Source organism: Falco cherrug, chromosome 11 (genome assembly GCF_023634085.1).
Source record: "Falco cherrug isolate bFalChe1 chromosome 11, bFalChe1.pri, whole genome shotgun sequence".
Lineage (NCBI taxonomy): Eukaryota > Metazoa > Chordata > Aves > Falconiformes > Falconidae > Falco > Falco cherrug.
Genome location: NC_073707.1, coordinates 32,265,858 through 32,286,171, shown reverse-complemented (window position 1 = coordinate 32,286,171; position 20,314 = coordinate 32,265,858). Strand labels below are relative to the sequence as shown.

Sequence of the window (20,314 nt, the reverse complement as noted above, 5' to 3'; positions counted from 1 at the left end):
CATGGTGTACATGAAGCCGTCAAGTGCCGCTCACAGCCGTTCACCTGGTTGAGGCTCTTTGGGCAAGGCCAGGTTTACCGGACTGGCAGCTGGCAACTGAGTTGGATGTACATGGGGAATTCTTCAGGAGCTGTGAAAGTTTAGAAGGCCCATTAGCTGCTCTTTGGGGAAAAAGACCTATTTTGCTCATATTTCAATGGACTTGTGGTCTAGTTTGCTGTTACACTAGATGGTGTGAGACTCTGCTGCTCCTTGTGACAGAACGGGCTAGAAGAAATAAACAATAGAAAAGTCCTGAAGATCCTGTTGCATTTAAGTGTTCAGATGCAACTTCAGATTTCAGATAAGCCTCATGATCTCGAGTCATCTTCCCTTTCACTCTTCTGCCGTGAGTCAAGGAGCTCACATACCAGCTCCCATTGCCCTGCCGCACTTGCTGTGAATGCCCCAAAAAGCTTCCACAGTGTCTGCTGTGCTCATGTGGAAGGAAAAGGAGGCTGGAGCCCTCAGTGCTGGGCGACTGAATTACTTAGGTGTTTTCCAGTGCCTTCGTGCTGCTATTAGATTTGCAGATGAGGACATTGAAACGATCAAACAACACATAATTAAACAGTGGAACTCATAGCCACAGGATGTTGTGGAGGCCAAGAGTACAGATGACTTTAAAAAGGATTGGGTAAAATCTCGTTATTAAATGTAGTGTTCAGGAAGAAGCATCTGGTGTTAGGAGTTCCCTGAAGCGTCTACTGGTGATAGCAAAGAGGATGGTGCAGAGAGGGGGTCGCTTGATACTTGTCTTCTCCTACATTCTTCTTAAGCATCCGCTACTGGCTGCTGTCAGAGGCAAGATACTGGGCAGCTGGCTTTCGTCTGAGACCATTGATCCACCCCGTCACAGCCTTCCCTACAGTTAACAGCCTTATGAGCTTTATAGTTTAGTACCAATACTGATATTTTACACATGGGTTTTATTTCTCATTTCATAATAGTATGTACAACAGGCTGCTGATAAATCATAATGTTTTCCATCATCCTTCCCCATCCCCATTGCATTGCCCTTGTCAAAGACAATCAGAGCAACAGGAGGCTGCGAGTGAGAAAGTGAGCTGCTGTGAGTATGGAGAGTTAATAGATAGCAGAAAGGGAAGCCCAAAAGCAGAAATAAGCTTTTTGAAGAGGGCAACTGCTTTTCACATGCACCCTCTTTAGTGATTAAGTGGACCAGTATACAACCAGATGTGAAGCACTCAACAGAACTGGAACAGTTGAATATGCAGCTTCTATTCTATTTGCTGCTTTTTGATTATTCACAAACATATCACAAAAACACTGCAAGGTGTTTATCAAGCTGTTGATAAATTCTGGCTGAATAACATTGCCCAGGACAAATTTTTCTCCCTGTCCAACATTTACTATCTTTTTCTTTTCCCCCTGTCCGTCACCATCAGCCATCCTGTCAGGAAGCAGAAGCAACCACCAGTGGCCAGTAGTATGTTTGACAAAGTGAAGAGTGTCAAGTAATTTGTCCCCTAAAATGATCGGACATGCTCAGGGTAGTCGCAGGTACCCTGCACTGGGCTCTGAGCAGTTCTGCCAGCCGCCTATGCTCGTAGCACCTGAATGCCTTGTGCTGACGCAGCGAGATGCAGATAGCTCCTGTGGCCCCTTCTTGCTGCTCCCACGTAGCAGGAAGCAAGGTGCTCCCTAACCTTCTGCCGCTGCCCTGTGAAGCATGGCAAGGTTCAGACGGCTCTCACCTTGGTGTAAACCCCGCGGGACACCTCAGCGATGTGTCAGTGAGCTCTGCCAGGGGCTCAGGACTCAGCCCTGTTTTGAGGGAGTATTCTCGGTGGTGTGGCAGACAGGACAGTCAGAGGTTTGCAGCTAAACCAGGGCTTGGATTATAGACATGTATCATTCGGAGTCCCCAAGGGCCTTGGGGGTAGAACTGAGGTTTGTCAGGGGTCTTGTGGTATTTTAGACAAATAATTGACCTCTTCTATTCATGTAAGGCATCTTCCTGGTGCAGTGCCACCAGGACTAGTCTCTGGACTCCCAGCCATGGAGTGGGAGAACTGTGGAGCTCCTCTGAAGGTCTGTTTGTCCTACTGATGGACATGTCAAACTTGCTGGGCCCAGTTCTCAGAGAGACATATCGTGCTGGATCCAGATCTGCAAGCCACATGGTGAAAACACAGTGAGCCCAATACTGTACAACCTCCGGCAGAGAGCCAACGGAGCAGTCACAGTCCCGTACACACATGGGGTGTGTTTAGAAAGCGCCTTTGATTCTTTGCAGTGTGGGTTTTAGATGATTTTTAAAGACACACCTTGTAGGTGTTAGTGGAAAATGTGCTTCCACTGTTTCTTTGATGCTGATGTTGGTCCTGATCACTTGCTCGTTGGTCAGTGGGATGCAAAGGGACTTCATTGAACGAGTGACCAGAGCAGGTTAAATAAAGCATGGCCAAAATGAAAGGGACGCTGGTTTTTTTTGTTTCCCTCTGAATTCCTGATCTATTTTAGAATTAGTTCTTTCCTTCAGAAGAGAAGAGCGGCCTTCCCGGGCTGCTGAGGGGCAGCACAAGAGCGGGGCACTGGCACAGCCTGCCGTCCCCGCTGTGTAACTGAACAAGGGTAGCACCGACACTCAGAGCACTGCGTGTCTTAATGAAACTTAATGAGTCGAGGAAAATAAAACAAGTGGATTCCTACACATTAAACCCAACACAGAACTGTGGATGTTTCAGCAGCAGGAACAAGACATCAGTAAGGTCTAACAAGGAGAGCGGGGTTGAGACCATGTAGAGGGGAAAACATGCATGATCCACCAAATGGGAAAGTGGAGCCTGGCAGGCTGTGCGAGAGCGTGGCTGGGATTCAGCAATGCCCTTGGCATGGTACTGGGCCAGCTGAGACCCAGCGGTGGCTTCTCTGTGTCAGAACAGACCCAGTCATGGACAGCTGGAAAAACAGTCTGCTGTTGCCTAAACACCACCTGCATTGAAGCAAAGGATCTTCACACTTGTGTTCTTCAAAGGAAAAACAACGCTACTTGCCATGAATGTTTTCCCTTGGGCTGGAAGCCCCAAACCACAACCAGGCAGAGACCTTTGGTTGCAGAACTGTTTTGCACCTTGTGACACATGGCCTTCTACTGTTGTTTACTCTTAAATAAAGATTCATTCCACAGAATACAGGTTTGTAGCTGTTGACAAGAGCGTTATGTGGTAAGGCAAAGTTATCTTTTACAAAAAGTATGTAAAAACAAAGGACCCTCTTACAGGCACACATATTTTCCATGAATAACTGCCAGTAACTAGAAAACAGGGTTTTTTGCTCCTAACCTGGGAGCGTTGCCGTCCTTTCTGTGATCACGTTCTTTTAATGATCTTTAACCATGCACTGCACAGTGAAATCAGGGAAGAAGCAGCCGCTCAGCACCAGCTGGGGGGTGACCGGGGGCTGCAATGCCACCGACCTCAATAAGCAATCTTCTCTGAGGCTTTCTGCCAGCCAGAGCATTGCCTGGTTTGTGAGGCCCTCCTCAGATTCCAGTTTCCCCATGCTTTACCTGCAAGGCAGACAGAAATCGCATGTCCAGGTTGATTTCCCTGTTGAGGAAGAAGTGAAGGGCAGGGGTGGAGGGCAGAGATCAGCAGGCAAAACTTGGCTCTTAAACAATACTTATTACTTAAACATATTGGTACGTCTGTCCTAAAAAAGCCAAGGGATTTCAGTGTGTACTAAAAGTTGCAGTTAATTAAATGCCAGGATTACCTGTTGAATGCTTTATGTCCACAGAAGATGGACGGACATTTATATTACAGTATCCACATTTACAGAAGCAAATAAATATAAATCTTTCAATATCCTGAGGCTGCGTGAAACCTGCCAGGGCTCCCTGGGGCCAGGGGGGATCCCCTGGTGGGGCTGGGACCGGCTCCTGCAGCATCGCTGGGGCAGGACGGAGGCCCTGGGCTGGGATCCTGGGGTGGGGTAGGGTGGGGGTCCCAGGGGGGGCTGGCCAGGGAGATTCAGGTCCTGACACAACCATCCCAAACACAAACAATTTAGAAAGCTCCAGGTCATTTCAGTGAAGCAGTCAGATGAATCAAGTCTGATTTTCCTTCACCTAATTAGACAACAGGGAGATTTATGGTATAACTGAGCCAACTCAATGTTGCTGTAATTTGACATCTAATTGATCAATGTCCTGTTCCTTCACAGGTGCAATATAAATACTTCCTAATTGGTGCAGGCCTGTTTCTATGAAAAAAACAAAGAAACAAAACCCATAAAATTGTTTATTTCCTGCTTCCTCCTACCATTTCACCATGAAAAGCCAGCTGGAGTACCATCACTGCCCCAAAGCAGGAGAAGCAACGTTGCAGGGTGGCCGCATCTCACAGGTCCCATGAAGCAGCTGCCACGAGAGGAAGCCCCAGTGTGTGTTGCTGGAGGCACAGGTGATGCTCAATGCTGGTAGAAGTGAGAGAAACAGCTTTTCTTGCTGAAATACTCCTTACTACAAACCTGGTGTCTGAGGTTTGTCGCTGGGGAGGGAAGGGCTCATGTTTCTGCAGCTGGACAAGTCCAGTGATCGTAGGAAGCGGTAAGGGTACCACTACAACAGGCAGAGAGCGGAGTAAAACTCTGGCCCTATTAGAGTTAATAGTAGTTTTGCATTTGACCTCAGTGAGGCCAAGGATTTTACCCGAGGACTATTAGTCATCAGTATCAAGATGAATTAGATGACTTGTCAACAAGCAGGCAAGGTTATTCCCATGGGTTGCTGAGCTCAGAATCAGCAAAGCTGGACAAATAATGTTCAGCTTATTCCATTTATACCCACATGCAATGCCTGTATGCAATACCTAAGCATTTATCGCCTGTTTTATTCTGTTTCTGTCAAACACACTGGGGGAATGCTTTGTTTGGGGAGGTGGGAGGGAACTGTAGGGTAACATTTCCTTGGCAAACTTCCCAGAACTGGGCTCAGCTCTCATAAACAAGCCCTGGGAAGGCAGTTTCAGTGTACAACCTATATTTGTATTTCTAGGAAATACTGTCAAGCGGAGCTACTAATAGCCCCATGGAAGCGGCCACAGTTTGGAGAGCTTACAGCCTGGCCAGCCCTGCCGGCACGCTCCTGCAGTCCTCCCTTGGATTGTTGTTTGGTTGGGTTTGAGAATATGATCCGCTTGAGACTTAGTAAACACAGCAAAAATGTCCAAAATTTTAAGTTGAATTTTCAAGAGCAGGCAGTTTAGCACTGGGGAAGAAACAACAACGTAATAAGGGGGTTTGTGGGAGACCGCTGGTGTTTGTCATCTGACTCCAGAAGGTACGGTCCTGCCATCTGGGCACAGAAATACCGTTTGGGCAGTAAAACTGACCAGCACAGTGTACGTGTCAAGTGATCAGAAACAGCCGTTTGCAAAAACTTCACAGGAAGGAATACAAGAATTTTTCAGGGAATAATAGAAAAAATGTACTTGAAACAAAGAACATTTTGCTTGCGAGCAACAGAAAAATAGATCAAGTAGTTAAATCTGTTAAAGATATGATTACTTATAATTTGCCTGGCTAAGTATAATTTTCATATTTATCTTACAAAGCTTTTACCATTAAACTACCTCATTCTTTGTGTTCCCCTGAGCTGTTAAAAGTGGTGGTGTTACTCATGGTGGAGCTCAGCCCGGGCGGCAGCTGTAAGTGCCAGTGTAAGCTCCTCGTGTTGTACCCACTGTGCCACCTGCTCTCCCTGACCACGGCTGGATGCAGCAGAGGTGGGTCAGGAGAGACCAGTCCTCGCTGCTCCCCTTCCTGCAGCCATGGGCAGTCAAACCACGTGAGGCGTGAGTGGGAAATTGGAGGGTAAGAAGTCTGTAATACCTGTGTTCTGGAGATCAGAGGAGAAGAGGAGGAAGGGAGCCAGCAGCAGAAGGGGACCCACACTTTGCACATCTCAGGTTGCCCCAAGCACTGCATGGCTGGCAAACGGGCGCTTGCAGGGCCCCTGCTCCGACTCAGGCATGGCACGAGTCAATCCCCGTGATCAGGTGGATGGCTCAATGATGGGAGTCCCCGCATGGGTCCACACGGGAGAAACTCATCTGGGGCTTACAGAGATGCAAACAGCTGTAACCAAAACAAGCACAGGAAGAAAGATGGTTATGACAGCAGAGTTTTGAAGGAAGGAGGGGAAAGAGATTTTCCATGTGAGAAAGTTTTGCACAGCAGCTCATCGTTAGCTACATTGCTTACAGAGAAGTCTAGGCTTTGTTTGCTCTTCTCTTAGCAGGCATCACAAGAGGAAAAATGCACGCAGCTGCACCCGTACGGCATAGCAAGGCGCCAGGGGCTGTGCAGTGTCGCAGCAGTGCTTTGCAGTTTGTTTTAGAAGACGTGATGGTAGCTGCTGATACATTTTTGGCAATCCTCTTGCACTGCTATAGATCACAGAATAATTTATGCTGGAAGAGGCCTCAGGAGGTCGTCCAGTCCAACTCCCATTCACAGCAGGGCTTTGGTCCACTAGAACCCCTGTGGATTGCACTAATCCAGTGCTTTAAGCAACTGCAGACCATTGCCACCGCACACAGCTGGGAGCCAGCTCATCCCGCTGCTGGCTCCCTGCTCTTCTCCAACTTCGCCAGCCCCCACCCCACCAGTGGAAGGGCTGGTCCCAGCGTCGTGTGAGCCCGCGGACAGGACCCACGCTCCTGTCCTCACTGCAGAAGTGCTACATGATGAGGCTGGTCCATAGCCCCAGAGGTGTGAGCCAGCTCTTCAGTGCCAAAACCATTGGATTGTTCCCCTTTGTGGTATCGTCAGAACGGTGAAGAAGTGATGCTGAAGTACCAGTTGTTCTTGAGTGTAATGTGAGGCCACACACTCACCCAGACTTGGATTCCTGAAAGATACATGTAGTGTGGCACAGAAATCATGGTGGACATCAAGTTTTCCAGAAAAAAAGTGGTTTATTGTCCATACATAAAAATGTTCATGTAAGCTGGAGCCAATGCTTTGAAGAAGTGTATTTCCTAGAGAAGTTATGCTGATCTGTAAAACTCATGTTAGGTTTGGAACTTGCTCGCACTTGGGAGTCTTCAGGTCCGTATTTTGGTCTGGCTTTCTAGCTGTGGGCTCGGGTTTAGATGCTAAAGCTCGCTGTGTGCCCCCAGTATGCAGAGAGGGCTGGAGGGTGCTGGTTTGGGCTGGGAGCTCTCCCTGCTGGCAGCCTGGGCTCTGGGCCACCTTGTGCCACAGCTCCGGCAGGCGACACCTCACTGCACTGCAGGGACCGGCTGGCTGAGCCCCAGCGTTGCTGCCAGGACCCCTGCGATGCTTGCCTGCTTTCATGGACCCCAGGAAATGGCACTACTGCTGCCCATGGGGGGCAGGGGGAGCATGGTACCTGATACACTGTGTGGGTTTAGCATCCCACACGGCCAGGGTTGGGACTTGGCCCTCTCGCCGTAGGACTGAGGCTCCTCTCCTCCACCAAACACTGACCAAATAACAAGATTCTTTAGCAAAGGTGAACTTACCCCCACAGAGACAATGGCATGTTTTGTACTGAAAGTTGTGCAAGAGAGAAGGCAGCTGGTCTCCTGGCAGGAGTGGACGCTCAGCAGAGTCCTGGCACTGCAGCCAGGGAGGGCGTTTGCATCCCTTTTTCCAAGCACGCTGCCACACACCCTGTGCCCAGGGACCCTCTGCTGAGCTCGCAGTGTCTTCGTGGAGGGCTGGGGTGGTTCCTGCCAGAGACAAGCAAACAAACCAAGAAAATGCAGCACAACAGGAACTACCAACGTGTTCCCTGTTCAGAGGGAAGCAGCTATTTAAATCTAGAGCGTTTCAATACATGTTGTTTTAAAAAGAACCAATAAAAACTATTTATATATTTGCTCGAGAAGAAAAATTTGCAACAGTGGGATTTTTTTTAATTTTTTTTTAAATCTCCCTGCTCTCATCATAACTAGATTGATGATTTCTGCATTTCTCCTTTTAGGAAGATGACTAGAATAAGTTGCCAGCTGAATTTCTCTTTTGTTTTATTCCAAGTTTTAATTCAAGACAGGAGAAGTGTGGCTAAGCTTCTTACTTTATGCAATTATTTTTTGGCACAGAACCCAAAGCCTCTCTAACTACATAGCTATGCATTCCATATTGTTTCAATCACGTTGAGATTGAAAGGGAGGATGTAAGCGACTGATGACAAACCTTGAGACAGCAGGTGAAGCAGAGCTGCGTTTTTGCCCTACGCGAGTTTCTCACTCAGACCTGGAAATCACTCAATGGTGAAGTTTTTTTTTTGCACATCCCCATACTCTGTCAGGTAGATGACAACATGCGTTTGTACGCACATATATGCACGCGGATAAGTGTGTGCATTAAACTGATGATGTAATGCATAAGTGGCAGACTGAAACTTGGCATCAAGATTAAGAAATACAGACTGTTTTGTCTGTAAAAAATGTTTTAATGGCCCACTTACCGTACCATTGAACTCCAGTGACATGTCTTGGTGGCTGAATCCAGTGTTTAGTGTAGGATGTAGTTCTGGAACTTAAGACCTTAAATCCACGAGTTCACACCTGTGAATTAACTTCATTCCTGTTAGGCTCAATGGTGAGTCCTGTGGGTAAAGTAAGGATTTACTGGTCCAGGTATTGAAAATTAAATGACTGGAATCTCCTTGTCTGCCAGAGAGGCCACGGAAATTTCCCATCGTATCTCTTCTGTTACCCTTTCTCTTCTGCCTTTAAATCGAGGTTTGGCTCCATAGCTTCATTTATATCCAGAGGCAGCGGAGGTGGCAGCAGTCCGGTCTGCAGACCTGCATTATTTGTACAGACATAATTCACAATTTACTGTAGATTTCCTCCCCACTCCTTACATGCTGTATGATGTCCTGGAGTGCAGGCTGTCTGCATCATCAACCCTGCTTCACCCTCTGTGCATGAGCAACCCTGAACAAACCATCCCATATCACTGAGATAACAGTAAAGAGTCGCAGATGAAAAAGGCACGTCTTCCTGGAAAAAAACACCCACTTTTGGTTTTCAGCATCAGGTTTGGATTTGACTTCATGTGTTTTAGAGGCTTGAAGCATAATACAAGTTGTAAAGTCCCAATAATATTGTATTATTGGGATAAGGCACACATTAGCTGGTTCCATGTAAATGACAGGGAGAGGGACGGAGCTCTGTACCAGGGAGCCAGACTCTGCCCAGCCAGGTGACCTGCGCAGATGTCCAAAACTTGCTCGGATAGACTGGTCCCAGATGGGCTTTCAGTATTTTCTGTAACTAGATTTAGCTTTAACAAAGTCGTTCTGATCACTTTGCTACATTCTATGATCTAACGCCTCGACATTTTAGGTGTTACAGGAATTTTCAGAAATTTGAACATTTCAGCATCTCTCCGGAGTGCTGAGAGCATCGGGAAGTCTGGAGCTGGTTAAGGTATTGCATGGGCCATTGACAGAGGTCTTCTCTTTCCCAACTGACAACACTGGTGAAATGCAAATTTATCTTTTAGATCTATAAACCTATGGGCTGGTTTTACAGCCTTCCCTGATTTTCCATCATCCAGGAATGCTTCAGCAACCGCTTTGTTCTCAGCTGCCGGCTGCGTGGTCTGATCTATCGGCACTTCCTTCTCCTGTCAGCATGGGAATGTTGGAAATAAAATATTGTCTTTTCAGGCCAGGGCTTGCTGACCTTCCAGGGCACGGGTGCCAGGTCAGTTGTTCGACATGTGTTAGGAGCCCCGGCGGGAGCGCTGGCCAAGACATGCTGCTGAGGTCCCTGGCGCAGGAGGAGGGCTCCAGCCTATCAGCATTGGGAGGAACAGGTCTCAGGAAATACTGAAGACCCTCAAGCAAAGCAAAACAAACATACGTGAACTCCTGCAGGAGTCGGGGAAGGAGTGCAAGAGCATAAGGAAGGAATTACTGGTTTTGTTTCACTCTCTCCAAGAGGAGTTGGGGAAAACGTGGAGAGTTGGAAAAGAGGTGATTCAGGATTGGTCCAGGACAGCTGGGTGGCACAGGCCAGGCGACAGGGACCTCTCTCTGGGCTGGAGGGGTGGTTTGGAAAGGTGGTACCAGGACTACACGTGGGTAGCATGGTGGCACCAGGCAGGCAGATCATCCCTGCCACCAGAAGGTCACCATCGGAGCCTGGTCACCTCGGATTAATCCTGACGCAAAGCAATATTGAGCTTGTTTGGTCTTATTTCCCAGCCTGCAATCCCTGCACCCTGCCCATGCCTGGCTGCAGCAGAGCCGCACAAGGTCTCGGCATCTTTCTCCCATTCCCTGGCGCTCTGCTGTCGCTCAGGGCCTCCACAAACATCATTGTCGGGTCTGGGAAATGAGTGAAAATAATGGGAAAAAACCCAAGCAAAGAAACAGAGACATCCCCACATGTGCAGGCAACTAAAAAGGGGCACACAGAAATAGCACACAGCCTCTCAATAGCCTAATTTTCATTTCACTGTAAATGGAAAGTCATTGTGCTGGTAGTGCCCCAAGGTCCAGGGACTTTCTCCCCAAAAGGTTTGATGGTGCTTTGATGGATCAGGTTGATAAATACCCCTCTGGAACTGCCAGCTCTGGCTGCTGTGAGGGACCAGGCAGCCCTCAGCTCTGACCTGGCAGCAGAACTCAGGCACTCCTATGGTACCATATACGGGTTTTTTCCTCATTCTAATTCAAGTAAATGCTTATTACCAAACGTTAGCATCTTACCTGTCAATATAACAAATTACAGAGTTCTGGCAGCCAGAGAGATAAACACCAGCAACACTCAGTGCTTCAAGTTATCAAACTCCAAAGATAAATATTTATATGGCATCTGACAAGACTCCAAGCTTCGGGCCAGAAACCCCACTGAACAACTGCAACATGGAAGGAGGCACCAAACTATCAAGTTAAATCGCTCAGCTCCCAGACCCTCCACACTTCTTCCAGCCCTTGCTCAGCTTCGTGCCCACCTTCTTGCCCACCGCAGCACGGACAGGGTAAGGGAGATGGCCTGCCCATGCCTGGGCTTCCCGGAGGAGCCCAGCATCCCCCCCCCAGCCTGCTGCCAGCCCTGCCCCAGCCGCTGGCGTGGCCCCCTTTTCCCAAAGCGAGAGAAGTTCAACACAGGTGGAATAACATTTCTGAGCTGTCCTGGACCCCGTTTTCTGAGCCACTGACCAGCAGCAGCCCCAGTGAAATCGAGATTGTCGGGAATGTTTCAGATGGTGGCTGCAAACCGAGAGGCGTGCTGTCATCCGACCTGCACAGACAACTGCGATATGAGACACAAACCTTGTGGTGACCGCTGAGAACCGGCTTCACTCAGCAGCCCCAGCACTAGCTTTACTCTGAATTTATGTCCCAGGTCATTCCCCTCGCTACCCTTCCCCCCCCCCCCCCCCCCCCGCTCTCCAGGTCCCCGCCGTCACAGCCACCCGAGCATTGCTGCCACCCTCACTAGCCCCTGCTGCCCTCCTGTCTGCAAAACCAAAGCCAAAACGCACCCAGCAAACACTACGGAGGGTCGACAAGAGAATACTTCAGAAAGCAGATTATATTGCCATACTCTGCAAGGAACTTTCAAACAAGCTGCGGGCTCCCTCTGCCACTGAGTGGAAGATACATGGTACAGTAAAAAGCATTACAGTTAGTTCTTTCACGCCCACCCCCCCCCAACTCCCCCTTTTTGGCAACAACTTTTTGCAAAAGATGTTTTTCTAGGTTGGAAAATTTCAAATTTTATTTCTACTTAGCCTTGAATGATCTCTGAGTTAATTTCTTCACTTGCGGACATTCATTTCCCGCGCCCCCCTCCCCCCCCCCCCCCCCCCCCCCCCCTTTTCCTTTTTTGCTTTCAGTCTTTTCTGTGCTTCCTCCACTTTGGAATCATTCGAGTGTGACAAAGGAAATCAAACAAACTGGGAATTTTCCAGTTTTGGAGGAATGTTGAAAAGTACAGAACAGTTAAAAAAAGAAAAGAAAATCATTTTTTTAAATCACATTCAGTTTCAAAATGGAGAAAAAGCAGGGGGGGAAGGGGAAAATCAGAACAGTGAAATATTTTATTTTTCAGCAGTATTAAATCTTTAAAACTGCACAATTTCAAACCTGAAAAAAGCAGCACAGACACATATAAACAGTAAAAAAGGATAAAGCACACCAAGATTAAATAAAAAGGGAAGTGATCCTTTTACAGACAGAAAGTGATTGAGAAAAGCAGAAAGTGATTGAGAAGAGCAGAAAGTCCTTACGCGCTTGAACACTCCACCCAAACTTTGTGCATCTCAGAAGTAACGGCTGGGGGCCTGGGGTCCAGGTTTGTCTCTAGCTATGTCTCCTGGCTTGCAGGCCTTTGGGCTGAAGAAAAACCCTGCATTTCACATGTGGCCATGGAAGCTGCTTCTACACCAGCAAATGTCCCAGTGCCAGGGAGCGCTCCCGCACGGTGGCACTCCTCACCTCGTGCCATTACTGATGCCTTAGACTCTTGCACTGCACACAGCTCTCCCTGGCCCACGCCAACACACCATCTCCCCCACAGTTTTCCAGGAGCCAGCGGGGCTTTTGGAGGTGAAAGAGGTCCACGGTACGGCAGTGGGGTGCTCTGTGCCGGAGAGGTACCAGACACGTTTGGTTTGCTGGTACAGCCACCGAGGTGACAGCAGCTCTACAAGTAGGTGGTGGCCTCTTGGTTCTCCCGCTCTCTAGCCTGTGCAACAGCAACGTTGATGCACTGAAGCCACTCCTCAGCATTCTTCTTGTCTTTGGCCTTGAAAACATAGGTTTTGCTGTCGGTGAAGATCTCAAAGGCCCGGGGCAGGCTGCGGTCCCTGCGCTTCTTTGCCACCACTTTAACACTCTGCACCTTGCTGAGCTCAATCGGGCAGTCATCGGGGTCGTCTTTCTGAAACACAGGGAAGACAGAACCAAGTTCATCTGGTAGAGCTTCCACCATCTTAATAAACAGTGGATGTCTCTAGAGCTGGGCTTGCTAAACATGGCTCGTGCGGGCAAACGCACTGATGGGCACTTCCCAGAAGAGCCTCCGGGGAGTCATAGCCCCCCTCCCACGCAGTGCTGTGCTCCCCTGCTGGGCACCATTGGGGTTCATGAGCTGTCACCGTGTGCTGCACCCAGCACCAAGGGTCCGCATCAATGAGCTCTTCCCCCTCAGCATCTGCACTTCTTAGTTCCAGCCTCAGCTGTTAGCACAGGTTTGGACTGCCCTTTGCCTGGCTTTTTGTAACGGTGACCCCGGTTAATGGTGGCGGGCACAACTGGTGCCACCAGCAAATGGTGGGTACAAAGGTCAGCCCGCCCTCGGGACTGAGCAAAGCTCTCTTCTCCTAAGCGGTGAAGTTGTTCCCCTAAGAGTCTCCACCCAAAACCAGAAGCAGCAACTCCTTTTGTTGGTTTTGAAAACAGAACAGACACCTGGAGTCTGGCCCAGGAGCACGAGGGGAATGGTGGCGTTTCACAGCAGGGAATGGAGAACACGGGCAGCTTAGCTGCAATTTTGTTTGAAAACATATAAAGTAGGTACATCTAGAAAATCTTAGTGTCATTGTAAGCAATGTGATGCAGGGAGCATAAGAGATAGTTGTACAAAATCAGGGAAGTTTCCTGCGGAAGAAGAGATTCATGAGCTCATAAAAAATATATGAGTTGGGTCTCCTGGTGAGGAATTTAAGCCCAAGGCCCTGATTCCTCAAGGATATTTTTGTTCCTCCTGTTGAGCTTATGCTTTTTACCAAGAGGAGTAAGGCAGATTTTCCAAAAGCTTTCTGCTGCTATCACACAGGAAAGGTCTGGACTGCTCTGCACCAGAACCGGTGGTTAAGGATCTTGCAGGAGCGAGCAGGATGCGGGAGAGGCGGCGCTGCGGGAGCTGCTGTCTCCAGAGCCGCTCTGCCGGCCCCAGTCCCACCTGCTCTCCTGGCCGGCCACGTCTGAAACTGCAGGACCACAGCTGGGCAGGGAGACTTCGAATCACAGAATCATTTAGGCTGGAGGAGATCTTGAAGATCATTGAGTCCAACCGTTAACCCAGCACTGCCAAGTCTCCTGCGGTAACGTCTCAGTCCTTCTGGGAAAGAACCTGGAACATTTTACTATTCTAAGGAAAAGCTCTTCTGAAAAGACCATCCAAAAGAAGGCCCAAGCCCAATGGCTGTGATTCTTCTCAGAGATTTGATAGTCCCCTGCCGTTATCATTGATCTGCCATTTTCCACATCCACAGTGAATGCCCAGGATGCGTTCCCCAGCTTTTGGAGTTCTTCTTTGTTGCACACATAGATATTATTTGCAGTCATGGTCTCCTCCACCCCTAAGTACCATAATCCCTGGGCATTCCCCTCCTTTCTGACTCAAAGCAACATTTAAGGCCACCCCTTGCCCGGAGCAGCTCCCCAGCAGGAGAGGCTGGCACGGACCCCTCGCCAGGACAGGCAGCCAGACCCCTCTGGGACACAGGAGGTCCCTGGGCCGGGAATGGCAGCACCAGCACAGAGCCATCACCTTCCCGGCACACCTCTACCCCCTGCACTGCTGCTGCATGTTCCGGCACGGGGCAGTTGCTTGTCTGTCTCGTTCATTTTTTTAGATCAGTGACGTTATTCCAGACCTGAGGGTTTTCTTTAAACAGGTAGTTGCCCCGCTAAATGTTCAGTTCTGATCAAATGACTTTTCATAAGCAATGAAGTTCACCTCCAGCTCCACAGGGGAACACATGTTTCCAGAGCTGTCATTGATGTCCCGGCGTGACTGCAGGACGCAGCGTGGCCCACCCTCCCCTGCCTCCCCAGCCGCCGGCTAAGGCTGTATCGGCAGTACTGGGCTGGCTCCGCACTGAAATCTGACCCGGGATAAACGTGAACAGTTTATCACAGCAAATGCGAAGCAACGATAGCCTTGAGAACTTTGCACCCCATGAGCCAGACCCTTACACTTAGAAGCCTAACTAGCAAAAATGATGTACTCCCTCCGTTACGACACAGCATTTGACCTCCAGCTGCTAAAGCAAGCTGATTGTACCCTAGGCGCATTTCTGTGGAAGGAATTTACCGCAATTTTCCAGGAGTTTAGGATGTGGCTTCTTTTTTCAGACCTCTTAGATTTTGGTTTTCTCCTGCCTCCCCTTTACCCACTGGCCATACGGTTGCTTACACAGAGCGAACATTGTCCACATGGTTACTCTGATGAAAGGAAGGTTCATGGTGGGGCTCCAGGAATAAGCAGGCACAGCCAGCTGGCCCCCTCACAATACCTCCTCTGTGTTAGGTTTGTATTTTTAAGTGGAGCAGTGTGTAAAGTCCAAACACCCACACAGCACCCAGCCCTGCTCCGCGACGCCAGAGCTGACGGGGCAGAGCTGTCGTGCTCAGCCAGGCAAGGACCATCCGGCTTCAAAGGCTGGAACAAGCAGCAGAAGCAGCTGGGCAGGAGCCTCCAGCACCGCTTTAGCCAGCCAGGCTGCAGCCCTGCATCTCGCAATGCTTTTGGCACTGGTGCCCGGCCAGCAAGGCATGGGGCTGCTGCTCCTGCTGGCTGCCAGAGGTGCGCAGCAGTGGACCTCCGGTGGAATCTAAAAATCACACTTTTATTGTCCAAACCACTTCTGTGATGCTTCATACCTCCAGCCCCGCTTAAAGGACTCAAAATTTTGTCTTTGGTGCCTGCCATAGTCAGCCCCAGGCACATGTACAACCTCAACTGGTGGGCTCAGGGTTGCTCCAAGCTGCAGTCCAAGCCATGGTTAATGGCAGGACTTGACTCTCGAATTTAGGCCAAAAACGTAGAAGTAACAGGATGTAACGCACCAGCTTGAAAGACTGATTACCCAGGCGCAATAACCCTGCTGCTGTCCCCGGGGGGCTGGGCGCCAGCCTGCTCCGCTGACGAACCAACTCGGGTATTTCTGTTCAACTTTAAAAAAAGCAAAGCAGACTTGAGTTTGCCAGTTAAAAAGGGGAAGTTAATCTATAAGAATTAGGCTGTTGAGCAAAATCGGCTATTCAACAATCTCATCTGCCAGCTTCACCCGCCTGCGAAGCATTCTACGTTCCCCCGGGGGAACAAGGGGAGCACTGAGAATGCAAATCTAAGGAGGCGATTGCAGCCCAGGAGTAATCAAGGTATCTGATGTGCCTTACACCTGGCTTGTTTGGAGAGCTAATTAGAGCCATTCCATTAAATATATTTCTATAAGCCAATCAACTTGCTGAAAAATGACAATTATTCTGAGACTCTTTGAAAAGTGAGCATCAGCCAGTACTGAGCTGTATGTGGTACATGTATGGATTAAACTGTCTTCAGAATCTCGGCCAGAACGTCAGAAATAATCACTAGGAAGCAAGGGAAAGGCTGTTTCTCGAACTACTGGCTTTCAGAAGGATTGTACTGTCCCACGAAGGCACATGTTCCCCTTAGGCAGGACACTCTCTTGTATTTCTTACAGGCAAGGGCTCAGGAAGCCATTTAAGAAGCTTAAAGAGCTTTACTAGGTTTCTGTAAAAATAAAGGTTATTTACCAGAGATATTAAGGTTTGTCTGTATTTGGCAGATGCTGCTATTTTTTTATTATCTAAAAGAGGGCTCTTGTAACAAAACCAGACTATTTCGCACAGTATTTGATAATTCTCATTGTGAAAAGCTGAAGAAAATTAGTTTCTAATAAATGAGAACAACTAATGAGGACTAGATTCAATTACCTGCTCTCCTGTACCCTGGGACACACATGTCGCTCAGTCCTATTGGTATAAATTTCAAACAATTTAATAGAAATTTCAGCAGAATTTCCCTGAATTTAGATGACGGTAGCAGTGAACAAAAAAAACCCAACAACTCCATTCCTTTGGGAGAAAAGCATTTTAGCACCACCTTGCTTTAAACATGTATTTCCTGCATAATAAACATGTATTTAAACTTGTATTTCCTGCACAAATAACACCAATTATAATGCTCTCATCTCAACAACGGTTATTAATGCACAAAAGCATGCTAGACTTTCAGAAAAGGTGAAGAGTGTCTTGATTTTGGAGACTGCCCTGAGGTGTTCAGAAGGGCCTGACATAACCATCCCCCCCTCCCCCGGACACTGCTAGTCCTGTGAAAACTGGGGACCCCGACATGCCAGCTCACTCGCAGCACGGTGGCTCGGCTGCTGCACGCCGTGCTGTCCCACGCCATGCGCTTTGCAAGTGGACAAAATATGTTCACCTGAGCAGAATTGACTGAATTTGTGTTTATCCAAGGAAATAGCAAGAATCACTGGGCACGCCTGGAAACTATTTCTTAACTTGTAATTCCTTCAGGAACAGGGTTTTTTGCAATATCCAAGGTGACCCTGGGATGCCTCGAGGCAGAGTGGATGATGGTCAGCCACAGCTCAGCAGCTAGCAGGGCGTAAATCACTGAGCGTGGTGCTGAGCCCTGGGTATTTGTCGGCTGAACAAGAGCAGCACCAGTCTGACACTGAGTACTCTCAAAAACCTGGTGCTCTTGACCCAGAGAGAAAAACATAACTATAGCCGGTGAGCAGCCCCTTGGCTGGTCAGCCATGCGGCATACAGCGACCACGAACAAAGCCGAGCGGTAAAAACCTCTGGGAAACAGTGTTGGGAAGGAGGGAAAGAGAGAAATCAAATTGAGGGTCTTCCGACTTACAGATTTTCCTTTCCGAAAAAGCAGCTGGTTGCCAGCCAGAGTGAAGTAGCGAGTTTTCCACCTTTTGATAAACTTCCACCGGACTTGCTTCTCTTTGAGCTTGCCTTCAATCAGAGGTTGGCCATCCTGATTTACAACTGGGGAGGTGAGCACACAACAAGGGGGTTATTTCTGTCCTCCCTCTGCACCAGCCGAAAGCCAGGCTTTTGCTGCGATGCAGAGAAGTTTTTCGCAGTTTAGCTCTATCAGCTCCAAGCTCACATTCCTCCCGACCACAAGCATCCAGCTGTCACTTCAGAGAGACGTTTCAGCCCTTGGCCGTGCTTTGCTGGGAGGCCCAGCAGCTGGAGCTGGACATCACCTCCTCTGGCCACCACGCCTCCTATTCCCTCAGCCCTCGCATCCTTACCCCCACCGTTACGCCTCCCTGTTGTTCCTCAGCCCTGCAATAATAATTTATAATTTCATAGAACTGAAAGTAGGCGTTTATGTTGTCTCCGAGGCTTTAGCCCACACTGCCGAGTTCAGTGCGGTTTATTCCTGCTGTGCAGTGCTTTGGACAGGAATATTTTGAGGATATTGCCCCCCATTAGCTGCAGCAGCTTGCCTCATTGCCGCAGCAGCCCCATGGAGAAGGAATTAAGAGCCAGCAGTGGGACGTCCATGTGGGGCTGAGTGACTGGGCACCATCCCGCTGGAACAACTGCCAACCTCTCGTAGGTAATTCCAGCCTAGAAATGTGACTTTTTGCTGAGAAGGGGGTCGGTGGGTCCAAGGGCTTTGTCCCAGACATGACTCTTCCCTTCCTCACCCTCCCAAGACACAACTCCTCCTTCCCTCGGGAAAGGGATGTGGTATCAGCCCTCCCTTATCCCCTGTTCGAGCAGAAACCTGGCACTGCATTTTGTAGAGGTCACTCCCTGTTACTTCCTCATTATCTTTTACAATTCTCTCTTTGGGGATATTTCAAAAGTCATTTAACGTTAGCAATCCACTTTGTAAAAAACAATCCTTATGGAAAACCCAGAGTTACTTGCATCCTGTAAATCTCAAAGCACTGACCAGTTGGGAACGTGATATTTTCCATCACTTTTGCATTTCTAAACCAACACAACTTATGCTGACAGCTGCGCTGCAAAGGCCAGAGCAACTTGGAGCGCAGCCCCCAGGGACCGCTGCCTGTCCTCCCTCGGAAACAGCCAGGGTCTTTGCATCATGTTACCCACCAAGGACATCTATGTTTTTATCATCTTGTGGCAAAATTTACTTGCGAACTACTAGTGTGTCACTGGCCAATAACACTGCCTCGTCTGTACCTGGGAGCTACACCAGCATTCCTGCCACGCGTGTGCCGAACCGCTGACCACACAGAGCCTCTGTCTTCAAGTACAAGTTGGGTAACTCTGCCCAAGCCACGGGTGAGGAAGGAGGAGAGGGAGAGACACAAAAGCTTCTGTCCCCTCTGATGACCTGTGCTACAGCGTGTTGCCCAAGAATAATCTGGAGTGTAATTAAAAATACGTAGCATACAGTGCAGAGTTCAATAACCGTAACAACTAACCAGCACGGAAGCAGAAACAGGCACACTCACTGCCGTGCCTTCCGCTCAGCCGCTTCCCAGCCCCTTCACCTTCTCTAGCGGCCTGAGAAGTGGCTTCAGCTTGCCTTAGAAAAGTAACTTGTCTGTCACGATAGATGTTCCTTCCACCAATTCCCTTAAAAATAAACCCTAGGAAAGGGAAAGAAACCCTTTTTTTCTCTTACTGCAAAATTATTGCTGTATTTAAAATTGCTTTCAGAATTCAAAGTCCTGGGTGAATATTGGGAAGCCTTGTGCTTTCATTTGCAGCATGTTTATAAGGCCGTGGCCACCTCTGCTGCCAGCCCCATGACCACGGTGCTCACCTGTGATCAGCATCCACTGGCGCTTCCCTCGGCTGGAAGCACGTGAGGTTTGGGGGGCTGGAAGAGCGCTCCCACACCTTGCTTGCAAAAAGGAATTTTCCAGCACGAGAAAAGCCCAGCAACCAAGGGAATCACCTTGGGCTTTACACCATGATCGCAGGGCAGCCTGAAGCCACTGCCCTTCACGTACGGAGCAAACAATTTAAAAATTCTCTAATATCACGGCTGTGTTTCTTTTTCCTTTCTATTTTGACACCGATAGATGGGACATGATGGATCAGATAGACTGAAGAGCAGTCCAAGGCGTAAGCAGTCTGAGAACGGATGTTTTTTTGATGTGATGTTTGACTTGGAGCCCTTCCCAGCATCTGTCAGATGGTCAGTGTATCCTCTGGCTGGCTGTACTTGCATACCTTAGCATGAAAGTTTATCCAGAAATGCTTTTTCTTGAAAGTGTTTGCTGTCATCTGTGCGCGAGCCTTTCAGAGCCCAAACCGCAGCAGGTTGGTGTGATGCTGAGGATGCGAGGGGAGCGGGGTGGCCAAGCACAGCCACCAAAGGTAGCACCTGGGGTTTCAGAGGCTTTCTAGCTTTTGGGGCACACACCCCTCTTCACTACCTCCTGTCTGGTAGAGGAAAAAACAAACAATGCAAGTACAACACATCACATCTATATAAAGAAGGTATTTTTTCCCCAGCATTGT

General features: G+C 48.8%; 1 protein-coding gene across 3 annotated transcripts in view; it reads right to left on the bottom strand.

The window, feature by feature from the left end:
• Positions 1-523: 523 nt before the first annotated feature.
• The window catches only part of VEPH1 (ventricular zone expressed PH domain containing 1), a 102,015-nt gene continuing 82,224 nt past the window's right edge, over positions 524-20,314 (bottom strand). The window contains exons 14-17 of one of the 3 annotated variants that reach the window (XR_008734485.1): positions 17,706-17,842; positions 12,292-12,944; positions 3,348-8,848; positions 524-2,172 (exon numbers count right to left, since the gene is read on the bottom strand). Coding sequence is in view for 1 of the 3 variants with exons in the window: in XM_027806661.2 (XP_027662462.1) it covers positions 12,708-12,944; positions 17,706-17,842 (374 nt within the window). In the remaining 2 variants the exon portion in view is untranslated. Of the gene's footprint in view, positions 8,849-11,881; positions 12,945-17,705; positions 17,843-20,314 lie in introns of those variants that run through there. The other 2 variants (XR_008734484.1, XM_027806661.2) reach the window with 2 other exon arrangements.